The sequence below is a fragment of the Polypterus senegalus genome, chromosome 2, assembly GCF_016835505.1.
Source record: "Polypterus senegalus isolate Bchr_013 chromosome 2, ASM1683550v1, whole genome shotgun sequence".
NCBI classification, from domain to species: domain Eukaryota; kingdom Metazoa; phylum Chordata; class Cladistia; order Polypteriformes; family Polypteridae; genus Polypterus; species Polypterus senegalus.
In genome coordinates this window covers 1,717,210-1,737,030 of record NC_053155.1, presented here as the reverse complement: position 1 = coordinate 1,737,030, position 19,821 = coordinate 1,717,210, and the positions used below count along the sequence as shown (strand labels likewise).

Below are 19,821 nucleotides of genomic sequence, written 5' to 3'. Positions count from 1 at the left end.
AGGGTGCAAAGTGCGTAGAGCTTTTCATTATAAGAAACAAACAGCATCCAAAAAGCTGAGAACCTATGGGGCGGGCCCCCCTAGGGGGGCGCGAAGTAACAAAAAAGGGGGGTGCGAATATGTGAAAAAAAGAAAACAAGAATCAAAAATATGACAAAAACATCTGTTGGAACCAAAACAAATGAGCTTAAACTCCATTCTGATGCAAGAACAATAAATATAGAGTTAGATAAATGTCGATAAAAGTCAAGTATGTATAATAAAATATGCATCTACATTTCAAAAAAATGTTGGGGGGGCGCGATTGAAACTGTTATCGCAAATACTTAAAGGTTGATAAACGCTGAGTTCATAAATAATCTGTAAAGGTAATAGTGACGTAAGGCGGATCAAATACACTTAAATACACTTATAACGATAGTTAGAGCAGATCAGCAACGCTCCAACATGTCTCCAGCGCTCTGTTCGCTGACCCACACGGCTCCTGTTATCAGCGCTGAACTAACAATGGCTGCAGTGCCCCATCTCTCCTGTTTTGTAAAAGTTTCTGCCAAGTAAATAAATGTAAATGACTCACGTCCCAGCTACACTGATTTGCAAGAGACAGTAAAAAGGAGAATCGTTAAGTCAAAGGACACACTAAAGGTCAAAGCCAGCAGTCAAGACGAAACACCAGATTCAGAAACAAAAGCAGGGAATAGAAACACCAGAAGGACTAAATGATGAACTTTTAATACAGTGAATCGGGGTCTTATCCATGAAAGGAGCACCCTAGAGGAATTCTGGGCAAGATCTCCATGGAGACGTCAGAAACAGAAACTCAACATAACGACACTGAAATGAAAAATGGCGTTGCACCCAGATGAGATTAAATAATGACCTTTCTCAAATCAGATTCTAGACTAAATAAAACCATATAATCCCGATGCAGATTGGATAGAAATTTACTTAAAAAATAATAAAAGTGGGAGATCATAACAGTAGCTGTGAAGCATCTCAGCAGAACCTGAGGAGCCCGTGATGGCCACGCTCCTCTCTGCTCTGCCCTGTGGCGCCATTCTTTCACCCTGTCCATTTGAGATCAGCCCGATTAATGCCAGGTTTGCTGCCGACATAGCGATGGTGTTAATTGAGTGAGTCGGGACAGTCCAAAGTGTAGAGAAAGTACAGGAAGGGGGCTCAACACACAGGATTAACTAGCAGAGTGAGGACCTAATATGACTGTAGTACTCGCTCATCCTCAGGTGTCAACGTTTGTGGTATAGCGGGTCCGCGGCTTCAAAAAAAAAAGATCAGGTTTTAAATCCGTAAAGCCGATTGCATGACTGCGGGGAGTTAATGAGGTAGTTGGAGCGAGTCGCACCTGCACGTGTGGGGTGCGATCGTTCTCAATTGCTTCATTGGCTTCCTGCGGCGTGTGATTTAAGGCACTGTGCCCACACAGACAGGAATATATACGGATTGGCAGCAGGAAAGGAAGTAGATGGATCGAGAAAAAGGGATGGATGGATTGAGGAAAAGAGGAAGAAAAAGGAGGTTAAAGGACATGAAAGAGCAGTCTTAGCAGGTACGATCTGGCCACCTGGAAGGAGGAGACCGCACGAGGTGGGGCCCCATGATGGAGCGTTTGGCTGTGGCGCTCTAAGGGCTAGTCCATCCCATTGAATGTTCTGGTGGAGTGGGGTGAGCAAGGCAGGTGTCCTCCTAATGGATCTGAGGAGCGACTACGTGAGCGCGAAGGATGAAGGGAGGAGAGCTGACCTCAGACGGTCTGGCCACGATGCCTGGAGGCAGCCAAGATGGAGGTCGGCTGAAAGGAGCTCATGGCTGTTGGGTCTCCACCGGCTACGGGAGCAATGGTTGAGCCGGGGAGAATGAGAGACGGAGGTGGGCTGAGATCGGGATGAGTGAGACTGCATTGTTAACTTCTGATTTTAACACTCGGGTTGTATTGGATGTATTTATTGTTTTGATCACATCTTTTCACTGTTTTTACGGATTTATTTACTTATTTATTGGAATTGTGATGCACTGCACTTTTTGTTTGGACCCGACTGTTTATTATAATAAAAGCACCTTGGCACTTTTTACACTATCCCCTGGCTTCATTAGAGAATTGTCCTCATTTGTCAGCTCATCTCGGTGACATTACCGATGGTGTCGGGTTCAAGAGCTCCCAGAAGTCCGATGGCAGCATGGAGCGAACCCGCGTCATCACAAAGTTTAGTAACAAATCTCCTAGGATAACAGTGTTAAAAGACAAGCGAACGATAATCGATAAATCGCATTCGCAGGTACGTTCACCAGTGTTCAGGATGAGCTACTGCAACGTGAAGAACCTTAGAAATGGCGTCCTCTGTAGATCTGCTGGCTCTGTAGACATACTGGGGGGGGCGGCTGAAATGAGTTAATTAATTTGAGCAGCGCACCTCGAGAATCATTCTGTGCTTCAGACTGAGGGACGTTACTGAAATGGAGTGCAAATTCATTGAAATGCATTTATGTATATTAATATGTTATAAACTGGTAAAACAGAATATGTTTTATTTTGCTCTTTCAATGAAGGCATAAAATAAGGTAGAATAACCACGATGACAGGCTAAACAAGAAAGTCTCCTCGTTTGCTGATTTGCAGTCCATGCCAAGCCTGAAACAAAGAGTGCAGGAAATTCATCAAAGGCCATTGAATGCTGAAACAACTTTCCGTGACAGCATAGCTGGTGTCTTCAGTTGCGAGACATGCCAGAATATTTATTTTACCAAGACAGATGTTTTGGGATTTTCCCAGCCTGTTGTTGTGTGATCTGAACTTTGTGATTTTGTGGCACTGAGGGGGTCTTACGCAGTTTGCCTCACGGCAGCCGGCAAAACAGTTTTCTATTATTGGGAGAGCAGTTTCACTTCCTTGATTCAGCTTCAGTCTTGACTTGGGGGATCTCTTCGTATTTTGCTTTTTGTCAAAATCTAAAACGGCCTCAGCTGACAGGATGTCAACGCTTTTTTTAGCAGTTTCAAAATGAGCATCTGACACTTCATTTGTTACCAGCTGCTTCTCTTCATCCAAATTGTCAAAGTAACCATTTCAGCCTCTGCATTTCCCACAGTCTGGTATGCTTGGCCCTTATCGTGTTACACCTGCTTTCTGAAATTGTTTATCTGTCTGTAATCAGCTTGTGTTGGCACATTGATATTCAGCCTTTGTGAGCTGTCAGGAAAAATGTAACGCAGGAACTGATTTATCTTCATCACTGCTGGGCTGTGTTGCTCCTCGGACAAGTTCTTTCACTTCATTTTCATTGATATTTAAAGTAATTCCAGTGCCATGACGCTGTCCCTTGGTATCACCCACAAAACCTAAAACAGCTGCCCCACAGAATTACAATTCTCAACATGCCCTGTGGGCATCCACAGAGGCACCACAATGTAGTGACACTGCCATCTAGTGTTTCAGGGTTGTAAATAACTCAAGTAAGTTGCCCCCTGTCCCTACATTGTACCAGTATACCAGCTGGTTAAGGGTCCTTTATCAAGTCCCCCATTGTACTGGTGTCTATCTCTGTCCATATCTCGATAGTGGCAGAGACCACACTGCCTATTTGGTGGGCCAGCCCCCCATACAGGTATGGAATCTTGAACCACTATTGGTTATATAGTGCCTTTCACTATCTATCTATCTATCTATCTATCTATCTATCTATCTATCTATCTATCTATCTATCTATCTATCTATCTATCTATCTATCTATCTATCTATCTATCTATCTATCTATTATATAGTGCCTTTCACATCTATCTATCTATCTATCTATCTATCTATCTATCTATCTATCTATCTATCTATCTATCTATCTATCTATCTATCTATCTTGTCTTGCTGTTTCTCTGTGTGTCGATTGCTTTGGTCTGGAGTGGAAGTGGCCTTTGTGCTAGCAGGAGAGTGAGTTGAGTTTAGCTTTTTCTTTTTTCCATTTTTTTCTTTTATTTCTTTTTTCTAGTCATTTCTCTTAATTCTTAGCTGTGTTATTTATATATAGTCATTATTTCAAGTTTATTTAGTGTTTTTTTTAAAAGAAGTGTCTAGGATGGCTGTGTCCCGAGGGATACAGCCAGGCCTTTGCCACATGGCTTTGAAAAACTTAGCAGAAGAAATGGCATCAAATTGATTGTTGATCCAGTAGTTTCAGTAGAGAAGTGTGTTACTGAAATTGGAAAAATAATTGGATGTAAAAACATTATTTCTGCTTCAAGAATGAATAAGGCTGTCGTGATATTTCTAAATGAAGAGGCCTTAGTTCACCAACTGGTTCAGGAAGGCCTAGTCATTAATGGAACCCTCATTTCTGTTTTGCGCTTTCAACTCCTGCAAAGAGGATTATAATCTCTAATATTCCTCCTTTCTTGAAGAATGAACTGCTACGTACTGAATTGAGAAGGTATGGCGAGATTATTTCTGACATTACTATGATTCCTTTGGGGTGTAAACAGCCAGAATTAAAACATGTGGTCTCATTTAGGAGACAGGTTTTTATGCTCCTCAACAGAGGTTACAATGAGTTAGATGTTGCTCTGAAATTCAAAGTAGATGGATGTGACTATATTGTGTTTATATCTTCTGATTCAATGAAATGTTTTAAATGTGGCCGTGCAGGGCACAAAGCAGTTGACTGTAAAAGAGCTGATTGTAGTCATGCTATGGGTGGAAACATAAATGCAGTGAGCGAGTCAGATGTAGAGGATGAGTCTGAAGACTCCGACTCCGATGCTGAAGATCAGCAGATTGTTGTCTGTGAGGTATCCACTGGTACTCTTAGCTCAACTGTAGGAAGTTCTGATAATCAGATACCCAGTTGTAGCTCCACAGTTGAAAGGAGTGAAATAAAGAAAGCTGAGATAAAAATGCCTGAAGTGGATGGATCGGCCGAGGCCGAGTTGAAGTCCTCTACTGTGAATATAAATCAGGATGAAGAAAAGGGCCAAGCTAAGACCGAGGTTATGCAGCCTGTCATTGAAACGACACCAACTGAGGTGGATGACATTGAAGGTCTGAATGCTGCCGCTGCTACCTGTGAGCCATCTAAGGTGGATGAGCAGACCGAGGCCAGTCCTGAGTCCACAGTCCACAGTGAAACTGCTTGCCCTCTCTTAAATGTCAAAGCTGTGGCAGAAACTGAACCAGGCACTAATTCAGGCAGTGCAGTTAGGGAAGAAAAAGCTGGAATTGTTGAGGAAATGAATGTTGAAGAAGAATGGACGACACTCCCCAGAAAGAGGAAAGAAACCTCAGACGGTGGAGTAGGAGCCAAGAGAAGTAACAAAATGAACCTGACAGAGGGGCTGACGTGTCTTTAAAGAATCGTTTCTAAGTACCAGAGAGGTGACAATTAGCCCAGAGTGTGAGGGGAGTCAGCAGGGTGGTGAGGACAGTGACTCTTGTATGTCAAGTGACAATTTAACTGGCACTCTTGGAAAACGGAGTACAGCACTGAAAGCATTCTGAGCTTTCTGGATTTTCTTGAAGGCAAAAGGAAGGTGAATGTGTAGAACATTTTCCTGACCTGGAACTTTTGGTTTCAGCCAAGCGAGTTATGCAATGCTGTTCCTTTGGGAATGGAAAGAAAAGAGTTTAATCGTTAAAGAATGTTATCAGTAAAGTTAGAAAGTCTCTCACCTCCAGCACATAATGGCTCCACACCAGCTCCTCTCTTTTCATTAGTTAAAGTTCTTCTTGTCATTACTGCTCCGTTTCTTTTCTTTCTAATGCCTGTTTTCTCTTTGGGCTCTTTGAACGTTAACGGCTGGCGAGACTCCCTTAAAGAGAGCCGTACTCTTCAATATTTGGAACAGAAAAAACTAGATGTTACTTTTCTTCAAGAAACTCATACTGACCCAATGAATGAGTCGGAGTGGCAGAGGGACTGGAGTGGGACATCGATTCTGAGCCACGGCTCCAGTGCCAGCGCAGGGGTGGCAGTGCTCTTCAGTAAGGCGTTTCTCCCGGAGTCCATTGACTGTTTTGAGCAAATTAAAGGTCGTCTCATGAAGGTCGTTATGCGTATTCATGGGAAAAACATTATTTTCTTAAATGTCTACGCTCCAAATGAAGGCAAAGAGAGAGTTTTTTTTTTCTTTTGTTAAAAGACGTGCTAGCTGAGTGCAGTTCAGAGGACGTTGTGTTCTTAGCTGGCGATTTTAATTGCACTGAAAATGCAGAGATGGACAGGAATGGCGCTGAGCCTCACCCAGGGTCAGTCAAGGTGTTGCAGTCGGTCCTTCATCAGCAAGAACTTGTGGATGTGTGGAGAGAGTCGAACCCGACAGCAAGACAGTACACATGGCTCAAGGCCTCCAGTGGCATGTTATCCATGGCAAGGCTGGACAGGATTTATACGTTACGGCACAATCTGAACCTCATTTTGGGCTCTTGTCTTCTGCCCACAGGGTTTTCAGACCATAGTTTAGCTCTCACTCGTTTCTCTTTGGGGTCTGAGCGTAATTTTAAATCTTTCTGGCACTTTAATACTAAACTTCTTAAAGACTCTCTATTTCTTCAACACTTTCGTCTCTTTTGGGACAAATGGAGACTCAGCAAAAATGAATTCTCATCTCTGAAGCAATGGTGGGACGTCTCCAAGGTCCAAATTAAACTCTTTTGCCAGTTTTATTCTGAACATTCTTCTAGAAAGGTCACCATGGCCATTAAAGAACTGGAAGAGGACATTGGGATAATTCAAACCAAACTGGAAACCGGTTTTAATGCCAATTTGCTTGAGTCTCTAAAAGACAAAAAAGATTCTCTGAGGTCCCTGCTGGATGAACAGGTGAAGGGCGCCATTGTCAGGGGGAGATTCCAGAATATTTCCCAAATAGAGCCCCTACGCAGTTTTCTTTTCATTGGAGAAGAAGGTTGCTCAGGCAAAAATCATTCACTGTCTGAAAACTGCAGATGGGACTGAAATGACGGAGACCGAGGAGATCCGGAATTTGCCTTAAAATTTTACAAAGACTTATTCTCTGCAGAAACAGTGGACTTGTCTTCAAACACAGAAATTTTCTTTAATGACCTACCACAGCTGACTCCATCCACCAAGGAAGAGCTCGACCTGCCACTATCACTGGAGGAGCTCACTAGAGCTCTTGGGAGTTTAAATCAGAACAAAGCCCCTGGGATCGATGGACTTCCCGTCGAATTCTACAAGTCCTTTTGGGATATCATGGGTAAGGACTTCCTGACTGTGTTTGTGGAGAGCATCAGGGATAAAGAACTTCCGGTGAGTTGTCGGAGAGCAGTTTTGACTCTTTTACCTAAAAAAGGGGATCTCTGCAACATTAAAACTGGCGACGGTCAGCCTGCTGTGCTCAGACTATAAAATCTTTTCTAAAGCGCTGGCTCTTCGTCTGAGGACTGTCATGAACTGCTTGGTGGCCTTCGATCAGTCATACTGTGTCCCTGAACGATGTATTTTTGATAACATTTTCTTTGTGCGGGATTTGGTATCTGCTTCTGACATTTTTGGGTTTAAGGCGGGTCTCATCTCACTGGATCAAGAGAAGGCCTTTGACCGGGTAGACCACCAGTATTTATTTAAAGTTCTAGAAAGGTTTGGTTTTGGTGAGACCTTTCTAGGATATATTAAATTAATGTACACGAATGTGTTTAGTGTTTTAAAAATTAATGGAGGGTTGGGAGCCCCATTTTCTGTTACAAGGGGCATTCGTCAGGGGTGTGCACTCTCCGGTATGCTATACTCGCTGTCCATAGAGCCCCTGCTCCACAGACTTCGCCAATTACTTCACGGCCTGTCATTGCCTGTGTGTCCCACTGCATCTTTTAAGGTGGTGGCATATGCTGACGATGTCACAGTTGTCATCACTGAACCTGATGATGTTGTCCTGCTGCAGGACTGTTTACAGGTGTTTCAAACGGTGTCATCTGCCAGGGTCAACTGGTCCAAATGTAATGCCTTTCTGATGGGCAACTGGGACTGTCCTCCCCCAAACCTCCCAAGTGGTCCAACATGGAACTCTAAGGTATTTAAACATCTGGGAATTTACATTGGGAAGTCTGGAGCCACAGCTGATAACTGGGAAGGGCTTAATTGATCAAATTCAGGGGAGACTGAAGAAATGGAAATGGGTGGTCGCCAAGCTCTCTTTTCGGGGTAGGGTGCTTATTATTAATAATTTAATTGCTTCAATGCTTTGGCATAAATTTAGGTGTGCAGATCCTCCAGTTTGGCTTTAAAAGAAATTCAGGGGATATTGCTGGATTTCTTTTGGGACAAACTTCATTGGGTTAAATGCAGTGTGATACATCTGCCTGTGGATGAAGGTGGTCAGGGCTTGGTGGACATTCTGAGTAGAATTGAAGCTTTTAGGCTGACAGATTTACAGCGTCTCTTGTATGCCCCTCAGCCTTTACTGTGGAGGAGTTTAGCATTCGCTTTTTTTCACAGGGTCGGAAATCTCAATTTTGATTGGCAACTCCTTTTCATTGATATCAAGCGATTGGCGCTATCTGTGCTGCCCACCTTTTACCGCAACATGTTATTGATTTGGCACACCAAAACAAACAGAGTGGGTATTAATGTGGAGTCAGTCTTCTGGTTACTCGAAGAACCGGTAATATGGAATCCAGTCTTGGAGTTTGACTCGGTTAGTTTAAACTCACTGCTAATGAACAAAGGCTTTACCAAAGTAGCCAACTTTATTGATCCAGTCAGCAACCAGTGGAAGTCTGGGGCAGCTGTGGCACGTGAGCTTGGGATTAGGTCTGTCCGTCTTGGGGGGTCGATAATCAACAAACTTAAAGTCTCTTTAGTGCAATTGGGTGCAGGTCCTCTGTGTGAGGATTATATCTCTGGAGATCTTATAAAAGAGGCAGAACCTCCTGAATGTATCATTACAATTAAACCAAATGTAAAAGATTTTATCAGTTCTAATAACTCCATTTTAACAATTAATCACATAAATGGAATTTCTTTCCAAAATTTGTCAAAAAAAGAATTGTATGACTGGTGTCTTAAAGTGTCCCATTTTATTCATTTGAAAGACATGACTGATACCCTGTGGAGGAACACTCTGTGTCTGCATGACACGACATCTCCAGCATGGAGGACTTTATATAAACCGCCAATTGAGAAAAGAGTTGGGGACCTGCAGTGGAGGATCCTACATGTGGCAGTAGCCACCAATTCATTTTTAAAAACCATTGGTGCCAGCACAACAGATCAGTGTCCATTCTGCCTTCAAAAAGAAACAGTTTATCATTTATTTCTGTATTGTACCAGATTACAACCACTGCTGCATTTTCTTGATTTATTGTTCAAGGATTTGGGAATTATATTTAATAACCTCATTTATATTTTTGGAATGTCTGTGTCAAGAGTTTGTAAAAGACAATGTTTACTTGGCAATTTTTTGTTAGGCCAGGCCAAGATGGCAACGTTAAAAACGAGAAGAAATAGAGATAAAGATCAGAAAACCACTGATGCTCTGTTAATGTTTAAGGTCCTCCTTCAAAGGAGATTGAGAATTGAATTTGAATATTTTAAACTTATTAACGAATTAGATATATTTAGAGAAATCTGGGCTGTAAATGATGTTTTATGCTCCTTGGAAGATGGATGTCTAGTCTTAAAGTATGAGTAGGAAAAGTGTGTTATTAAATGTTGTTTAATTTTGACTGTTAATTTAAATGCAATTATGTTATAATTGTTAATAAAGGTCTGTTTAAAATTAAAAAAAAATTATCTATCTATCTATCTTATATAGTGCCTTTCATATCTATCTATCTATCTATCTATCTATCTATCTATCTATCTATCTATCTATCTATCTATCTATATCTAGTATCTATCTCATCTATCTATATATCTATCTATCTATCTATCTATCTATCTATCTATCTATCTATCTATCTATCTATCTATCATCTGTTATATAGTGCCTTTCACATCTATCTATCTATCTATCTATCTATCTATCTATCTATCTATCTATCTATCTATCTATTATCCAACCCGCTATATCCTAACTACAGGGTCACAGGGTGTGCTGGAGCCAAATCCCAGCTAAGACAGGGTGCAAGGCAGGAAACAAACCCCAGGCAGAGCACCATCCCACCGCAGGGCACACACACACCCATACACACACACTAGGGACAATTTAGGATCGCCAATGCACCTAACCTGCATGTCTTTGGACTGTGGGAGGAAATTGGAGTACCTGGAGGAAACCCATGCAGACACGGGGAGAACACGCAAACTACACGCTGGGAGGACCCGGGAAAATAACCTCTATCTATCTATCTATCTATCTATCTATCTATCTATCTATCTATCTATGAGCCATATGAAAATATGCAACATGGTGGACTGGCTCAGGTCACGAGGTGAGCTGACATCAACCAAAATCCAGAGTCCAGAGTAAAGCACAGCCGCCCTTGATTGCGATTTTGCGAAGGTGCATTAGATGTGTGCTTAGTTTTCTCACAGAATGGCCATCAGCGTTTTGCTCCTTCTAGCTGGAACTTACAGGATGGTCGGTGTGACCAAGTGGAGGGCCAAGTTGCTCACAGACACTGAGTGTGGAGCTGTGGTGACACACTGTGACAGTTTGCACACTTGGTCCATGTCCGTGTAGGTTGCTTTATGGTGACTAGTCTTTGCTTCTGTACTTCTTTTTTCGTAACGGTTTGTGATGGAGCCACATTTGCCTTTTTATTACACTTGTAATAGTTTTTTGAATATTAGAACACATTTGTTGAGGTTTGAAGCTCCCTGAAGTCCTGCTGTCTACCATGATGTCTACAGATCTTTGAAAGAAGAAAAACTTTGAAATGTTTTAGCCATTTGCACAACACTGAAGAGAAATGGCTTTCAATAATGTGTTACACTTGAAGGGTAAGGTGAGCGTCCAGAAGTGAAGATACAGAGGAGTGGAGTGAATGAGGAACTTGAAATGGCAGTAAGGGAGAATCACAAGAAAGAAAAGTAGAAACAAAGTGAATAAGAGCACAGTGACAGTCAAAATGAATCAAACGTGGGAGAGACGAGGGCGGCCTTGATGACGCGTTTGAACAACTCCACTGATGGAACTCATGAGCAGGCCCAAGGAGAGACACTCAATGAGAATTAAAGGTTACGCTTTTATCACATCTGTCTGCCTTTTCATGTGGAAGCGCTGAACTCTTACACATCAAGTAAAAATGGTTAGAAATGCCCCTGTGAATAAATCTGGATTGGAAAACCCAACAGAAGAAAGAACATCAACTGGCCGGAAAACAGTGTTAACCAAGTGGAGCTTCCTTTGGGACACTGCATTGTTTTACTGTTTCAACTTACGACAGACTAAGAGATGTCATTCAGCCCTCACCTGAGACACAAACGAGTGATAACAGAAGAGGACAGAGCTTCATCCAAATGCATGCCATTTCTCCTAAAATGAAATAAAAACAAAGATCATAAGTTTAAAGGTGGACAGGTAAAACAGCAAGAATATCCCAATGGCCAGCAGAGCAGAGTGAACAACGTCACAGCAGACCCCAGACACTCTGGAGGGATCACATCTCTGTCAGCCGGCTTCTCGATATTAGAAGTACAGACTTTATGAACTTCTTCAATGATAAAATTAAAAATATAAGATCCCAGATCTCTGCATCACAGTACAAACCAAATAATAGCTTAGCAGACCCTGCCACACTTTAGTCATTTTAATCCTGTAACTCACCAGGAAGTCTTAACTTTAATTACTAAAATGAAGCCCACTACTTGTGCCCTAGATCCGGTGCCAACAAAACTAGTAATAAGTGCAATGGATGTTCTTGCAGCGCCTATTCTAACTGTTATCAATAGTTCATTACTGCATGGCACCGTACCTGATGCACTAAAAGTGTCAGTCATTAAACCTTTACTTAAAAAGTCAGACCTAGACCCACACATACTAAATAATTAGAGGCCTATTTCAAATTTACCATTTCTCTCTAAAATACTAGAGAAAGTAGTCGCCAGTCAGCTTCAGTCACACCTTACGCATTACAATTTATTTGAGAAATTCCAGTCTGGCTTTCGCACTGGTCATAGTACAGAAACGGCACTAACACGGGTTGTAAAGGACATTCTGATATCCTCTGATGAAGGAACCTCCACTGTAATTATGTTGTTGGACTTAAGCGCAGCGTTTGACACCATTGACCATTCTATTTTACTGCACAGGCTAGAAAACGATGTTGGGCTTACAGGCCCCGTGCTCGCTTGGTTCAGTTCTTATTTATCAAATCGATTCCAATATGTACAGAAATGTGCTGACAGGACTCCATAATTATACACAGAAGTTCAATATGGTGTCCCGCAGGTTTCAGTACTCAGACCTTTACTGTTTTCACTTTACATGCTTCCACTGGGATCTCTCATTAGGAAACATAATGTTAATTTTCACTCGTATGCAGATGACACCCAGTTATACCTTTCATTTAAATCAAATGAAGTTTCTCCGATGTTATCTTTAATCAGTTGTGTTAGTGAATTAAAGGAGTGGATGAATGAGAACTACTTGTCTTTAAATACAGATAAAACAGAGATGTTAATTGTTGGAGGGAATGACGCTGATCACAGCAATATTCTGTCATCATTTAACTCAGTCGGAATCCCAATTAATTTTACTGAATCAGCCCGCAATCTAGGAGTTATCTTTGACTCTAGCATGTCATTTAAAGCACATATTACAAAGTTGTCCAAATCAGGTTTCTTCCATCTTAAAAATGTTGGGAAATTAAGGCACTTTCTAAATAAACAGGATTCTGAGAAATTAATTCATGCATTTATTTCTAGTAGGATTGACTACTGCAATACGGTGTTCACTGGCTGTTCAAACTGTTCTCTATACAGTCTCCAGTTAATCCAAAATGCGGCTGCAAGAATTATTACAAGAACAAGAAAATACGAACACATAACTCCAGTTCTTAAATCTTTACACTGGCTCTCAGTTAAGTTCAGGGCAGATTTCAAAATCCTCCTTTTAACATATAAAGCATTAAATGGCCAAGGTCCGGCTTTTTTGTCTGAACTTATCATGACTTACAAACCTGAGCGCACATTAAGATCTCAAGATGCCGGTCTGCTTAGGATTCCAAGGATTAATAAAATAACAGTGGGAGGTCGAGCTTTTAGTTACAGGGCCCCTAAACTGTGGAATGGTCTTCCTGCTTCTATAAGAGATGCCCCTTTGGTCTCACCTTTTAAATCTCAGCTGAAGACTCGCTACTTCAGTTTAGCACACCCTGACTAGAGCTGCTGATTAACTGTGCAGACTCCATCTCTGTTGTTAGTCATTAGCACTAAAACATAAGTAACATGATAGTTAGAATTGAATACTAACCCTCACCTATTCTGTTTCTCTTCTCGGTACTCAAATGTGTCACTTGGTGCCACGGCCCACCTGCCAAGTTGTTTTGCCTGCCTAAGGTAAAGTCATCCCTGATGGAGGATCGCAGGAATTGTGGGGTAAAAGGGACCCTTCATCGGATTGGCTGGCCCAGCACTGTCTCAGCTATGGAATGGCCAAATGGGGGAGGCAGCTTGATGGCTGAGGTGTCCAGGACTCTAAACAAATCCAAATCATATTATGGGACATCATCTACTTTTAAATTCTGCTCTGTACTTGTAATTTTTTTTTATTTTTATACTGTATTGAGGATTTGTTCTGTTCTGTGTGTTGTATTGTATTTTATTCACCTCCTTTTTCTTTTTGACACCCACTGCACGCCCAACCTACCTGCAAAGGGGTCTCTCTCTGAACTGCCTTTCCCGAGGTTTCTTCCATTTTTTCCCTACAAGTGTTTTTTTTTTGGGAGTTTTTTCTTGTTGTCATAGAGAGTCAAGGCTGGTGGGTTGTCAAGAGGCAGGGCCTTTTAAAGCCCATTGCAGCACTTCCTGTGAGATTTTGGGCTCTACAAAAATAAATTGTATCGTATAAGATTGCTTGGGAATTCCCGGAGAAGAGCTGGAATCTATAGCTGGAAATCTGGCCTGAATTACCTGGCCTGCTGCCACTGTGGCGCTCAACAGAAAAAAAAAACAGCTTTGGAAAATGAGAGGAGATGAGATGAGATGCGATAAGACTCCAGTCTTGATTGTTTCCAGTCTTCTGCAAAGGCCAACAGGATACATCCAGGGCTTGAAGATGAGTAAATGAATAAGTACTTAGCTGCTGAGTGAATGTCAACTGAAACAGGAAGCAGAAGGACTTTCAATTCTCAGACAAATAAAAAAACACATACTGTACAAAACTTCAATCAACCTACATATGAACTGGTCGTTAAGGTAATAAATGACAGAAACGGTCAATTGAAGTTGATGTGTACAGTGACGGTCATCAGAAAATGTGTTCTCATTCATTTCTGGACCTAAGGGACTCTTCTAAACGTTTGCCCTGTGGACCTTGAAGTTAATCTATGGGAGATCTGAAGATATTCTCTGCTTCCTCCTGCTTCATTGACCTGGACAAGATAAGACTTTGGACTTTTCTATGGGTTTCTGTTGTGTATGATGACGTTAAAATGACCATAAAAGAGCAGGTAATATGTCTTTGTCCTAATAGGCCCATGTGCACTTGGGGAGAAATACGTCAGTTTCAAGAGGACTGTAATTCTTACAGAGCGCCAAACCAGGGAGCTTTCACCACGGGTTGTGTGCAGCATGGAAATCAAACAATGCAATGAGCCAAGTTAGAAAAGAAACAAATGCCTCATCTGTATATTTCAAATAAAGGGATAAACAGGATGGACCGTGTTAGAGAAGCTCCACTTTATTGAGGGTAGACACGGGTCCCTGGCAAGTATTTACCATTTTTACTTTTTTCCGGTGGCACTGAATTAAAGCTCCTTTTCTTCCACTATGTGATCAGATGTAACTTTAAACCTGTCTCGTCTCTCCTTCTAATCCCTGGTGAATGAGCTGTAGCTGCCGCCATTTAACTTGTACATGAGGATTTACTTCTCAGATGTTTATCTTAAACCTGGCAGGGCTTTTGTTTAAAGTGCCCAATTTCCATGGTCAGATATATAATCAGCTGACAAAAGGAACACAATGGCTTATGAACCAGAGCCTTGTCACGCACCAACATGGACTGTTTCTCTATTTAGAGAAAAATCCTTTTGATTACCAAGGAAACGATTGTGGTAATGTGGTAATGTGGCAATGGGCGAAATGTCACCACTCTCCAGGGCAAGCAGTTTTTAAGTTCATCTACTGGTGCTGCTGGACATGTCATTAGGGATGTTCTGGCTGGAAATTTCGGGTGTTTTGGGTCGTTCAACATCAGCACTCTCTCCAGGTGACCCAGCCGAGGCTGATAGTACCCCAACCTATGTCCAGCTGGCATGCTAGCTAGTTAGACTCCAACTCTAGCCTTTGACAGGTTCTCTTCTCTGAATTGGGTTGTCTAATGGATTTCTTTGCTCCTCCCACCGCCTCTTATACCTAGAAAACTGAGGACTTTAATTAGAAACCGAGTTGCAAAGCCCCTGCAGCCCACCTGGCTCCCCATCCTACTTGGACATTGCATGTGTTAGATCAGCTTCCTCTCAATGGCCTCTTTCAGACATTCTCTCCACCGGACAGTCTGGTCCAACATCACCACTTGTTTGGTGGCCTCAGTCAAGATGAACATGCTGGGTCACAAGTTAGAGACAGACAGCATGACTGGTTTACTTCAGTTGTTGTTTGAGGTCCAGCAGTAACTGCCAATCCCTTGCTGAAGGCCAAAGTGCACGCAAGTGTTTGCCCTGTGGCTTTTGTCTGCTCGCCTGCCCTAGCTGTGCTGTTTCAGCTGGTGGTTCTTCCTCTGGTTGCAGGTCCAGTCTTTGTTTTATGTCCATTTGGCTCATTTTTGATCCTATCATTTAAGTTAATATTGCTTGTGTTTGATTAGTACTTTTTATTTTCATGTTGTCAATGTATCAATGCCTTAGTGTTTTGTGAGTGGGCCCCCAAGAGGCATGGCCACCTGTCAATCACTGCCAGGAACTGTCCTCAGACTTATAAATCCAGAGGGTCTCCCAAATTTCCTAGTGATTCGTTTCTAATGCTATAAGGAGTTTTTGAAGAATGATGTGCCTAATTGTGACTTAATGGGATATTTTGGCATTCAGCTCTGTTCCTTTTGGGATTCTGAATCAGGACTCTATATTCTCAAACATTTTCCTTGAAAGTAAATCTTCAATCTTCAAATCTTCAAGGACCTTTTTGTTTCTAGTTGGGGTTTTGATGGTAACAAACCAGAGTGGGAAATGTAAGAGTTATTTATGGGATTTGTGTGCTTTTGGGACTCCCAGAACAGGACACAATCAAAAGCAATCACCTGCTTAGAGGGGAGGGAACGCTGAGCTGCAGCGATTCCTACATTGACAGTTTTGGGCGATAGCCTTGAAGAATTACTTGAGACACCATCTGTGACCTTCACCAGCAAGTGTTCTGGGGCAGCTGCTCCTTATGTGTTCCAAGGGGCCTCACTTGGAGGTCAGTGGGCAGATTGGAGACTCTGCTTTACCCGTTATTGGCAGGTTCAATGGAGTGGGCAGTATACCTTATGCAGCCTGGACAAGGGATTGTATGTGCTGTGGCTCAGAGTTTGGTATCTCCACCCAAGTCAAATTCTTCTTAATCTAGTCCAGACTCCTTATTGTCTCATTGCTGTCATGTTTCAGCCAGCATTGCTCCCCTGGCAGAAGTTGTGTTTCTAACTGTATGTTAGTATGTTCTTTTGTTTATTATGTAAGTTATTCTTTGTGTTTATTTGATTATGTCACATGTGTTTTATGGGTGCTTCCCTAATCACCCTAAGGAATTGCCCACCATCCTGTATACTGGAGGGCCTCCCATTGTTGCCGGCGGTTCAATTCGAGCGCTCTAAGGAGTGGAGTGTCATTTGTGCTTTTCAACATTTTGAACCTGTGCTCAGTTTTTGACGTTGCTTTCAGAGTCTGTACTTGAACTTTGGTGGATGTGTAATGTCTCGCCTTCTCTGGCAATTCCTTTGTGCTCTAAGGAGTTTCTGGTGCTACAGAGCATCTTCATTAAAAGCAGATTTTTTCTTTTATAAAGATTATTGCAGGCCCTTTTTTGTTTCTAGCCTGGGTTTTGGTGGCATTCCCCCCAGATGGCAACTTTTAAAAGTATTTTTGTGACTTCTGTACTTCTGGAATGTAATGACAATTGTGACTCATGTGGTGGGCCTGAAAGGAGCCCAGTCCTGTTTGACCTTGTGTCGCTATGCCCACCAGCCTCTTGTGGCACAGCCTCGCCTTAGCCTCTGAACCTTACTGTGAACAAAATGAGATGGTAGCTTCCACCCCACTTGGAAAGACAACACAAGAATTGGTCAAGACGATGGTCACTGCTGATATGAAGAGGCAGTTCCAGGTGAGTTGATGTACCCTTAAAAATAAAAATGAGTAACATGCCACCATTTTGTGTGTGGGAGCTCCTTACAATACACTTCAAAAATCTGTGTGGACTGTAAATGTGGGCAGTTTTAAAGTCAGTCGATGATGCTGTTTACCGTTTACGTACGTATTCTCTGAAGTATGTACAGTACAGTGAGTGTAGCTGTCATTTTTGTAAACATTTTATGAAGAAACAATTGCCCTCTACTCCATTTGTTATTGCATGTGCCCAGAGCATTGAAAGTGTTGTTTTGCTATGGCGAAGTGCCTGCAAACCTGCAAACAGCACTTGTGTTCCAGAATTACTTTGGGACCTTCTCACTTCCAGCTGAACAATGCAGTGCTAGTTGGGCAGAAGTACACACAACAAAACAAAAGGAAAAGGTGTCAAATGTCACCATTTTGTGTGAGGCAAATCCTCAAGAAAGATGCCAAGAGTCTGTGCTGACTGCTGAAGTGGACTGTTTTATATTAAGCTTACATTACGCCTTTTGTTTAACAAATCAGTCAAAGTGCTCCGTAATCTTGGATTACATTTCGTAATGGCAGTAGACAAAGTCTGAAGATCGAAACGTAAACAGAAACTGATTACAAACAGATAAACCAACCTGAGTTTCTGTAACACGATATGTGCCAAGTAAACCAGGCTGTATAAACCATAGAAGCTCAAATGGTCGCATTAACAATTTGGAGGAAGAAAAGCTGTTTTTAAGGAATGAAATAGTTTGCAAGAAATGAAACTGAATGCTCTCTCAATAACAAACAAACTGCATAAGACCCAAAATGCCACCAAAATCACAAAATGCTGATTACACAACACCAGACTGTGGAAAATCCTCAAATATCTGGCTTGGCAAGGCAAATATTCTGACATGTCTGATAACTAAAGATGTCAGTTATGCAGCAGGTCGAGTCACAGATCCTGTCCAGTAATCCTCTCAAATCGTAAACCTGAAAACAACCTGCAACAGCGGCCATGGAAAGATAATTAAAATAGCAAGCGCCGGATGAGGGAATTCAAAGGCTTTTATAACAGAACATCCACATTCTGCCAGGTGTCGTCTTCTTCACGTGTGTGGAAAGTCATTTTAATATGTCATGGCGTTTTGATGCGCTGTTTGGCTTAGCACAAACTGGACATTTACAAATGAGGAACGTTCAGTTTTAATAATATTTTTATGTTTGGCTTGTCATCGAGATTATGCAACATTTTTGTGTGCATTCATTGAAAAAAACAGTGCAAGATATACAGTATTGTACAATTTCTAAAATACTATTATACATAAATGCAGTTCAATAAATTTGCACTCCAGTCTCGTAACATTCCTGGTAATGATCCCTGTGGCATGTTTGGGGTTTGGAGAGGCTGGTCAAATGAAGTGAATCAGCTCACCCACCCGAGGATCAGCACCAGTATATCTACAGAGCCAGTAGATCTACAGAGGATGCCATTGCTACGGTTCGTCCACCCTGAAGTAGCTCATCCTGAGCACTGTGGAACGTGCCTTTGAATGCAATGTATCGATTATAGCTCAGCTTTTAACACCGTTATCCTGAGCAGATTTGAGGATTAGCGAGTGCACCAGTTTGTGCATCCATGACATTCTAGTGGACCCTCATCAAGTCCTCACTCATCAATCACTCTGCTAGGTCCATAAGGCGGTCTGCTGAGCCCCTTCCTGTAATCTGTCTACACTTGGGGCTGTTCTGACTCTTCAAATAGCATCATCGTTACGTTGGCAGCAAACTTGGCATTAATCAGCCTGATCTCAAATGGAGATGATTCAGCCTACAGAGAAGAGGTGCAGAATGTGACAGAATGGCCCTCAGTTAACAATTTGTCACTCAAGAGCACACGACTGATTTCAGGAGGCTAAGTAAGGATCTGGGGAGAAAGTAGAAAGAGTCTCTACCTTTGAATCTTCAAAAGCGTTCATCAGGGAGAGCATCTCATGGACAACTAATGCTGCATCACTGACCAACAAGGCACAGCAGAGGTTTGGATTGTGTGAGCGGCTGCTGACGCCTTTCTACTGATGGTCCCTCACATACTCTCTGGAGGTGTGCTCCTCCAGTTACCCCACAGCACCCCCAAAGGGTGGGAAACAACACACGAAAGATCATTCCATCAATGGACGACACCGACCACTCCCGTCGCCTCTGCATGATGCTATCAACATATTTGAAGTCTGTTCAGTTCACATTCAGTTATTTATTTTGTATAACAGTTATAAACCTGACTTTGTCAAATAGGTCATGTCAGCCCAATTTCTTTATTAAGCTGCACTTTGAGTGACTAATGTGGTGTTGTCAGATTAACTGCAGTGACTTTACTTGCAATTACTTCAGTCATTTACACTCACCTAAAGGATTATTAGGAC

General features: G+C 42.1%; 1 protein-coding gene across 1 annotated transcript in view; it reads right to left on the bottom strand.

Moving 5' to 3' along the window:
* The window catches only part of LOC120521243 (ICOS ligand-like), a 59,030-nt gene that overhangs the window by 23,433 nt on the left and 15,776 nt on the right, over positions 1-19,821 (bottom strand). The window contains exon 2 of the mRNA XM_039742994.1: positions 11,374-11,436. Within this exon, the coding sequence (XP_039598928.1) occupies positions 11,374-11,431 (58 nt within the window). The 5' untranslated portion in view covers positions 11,432-11,436. The remainder of the gene's footprint in view (positions 1-11,373; positions 11,437-19,821) is intronic.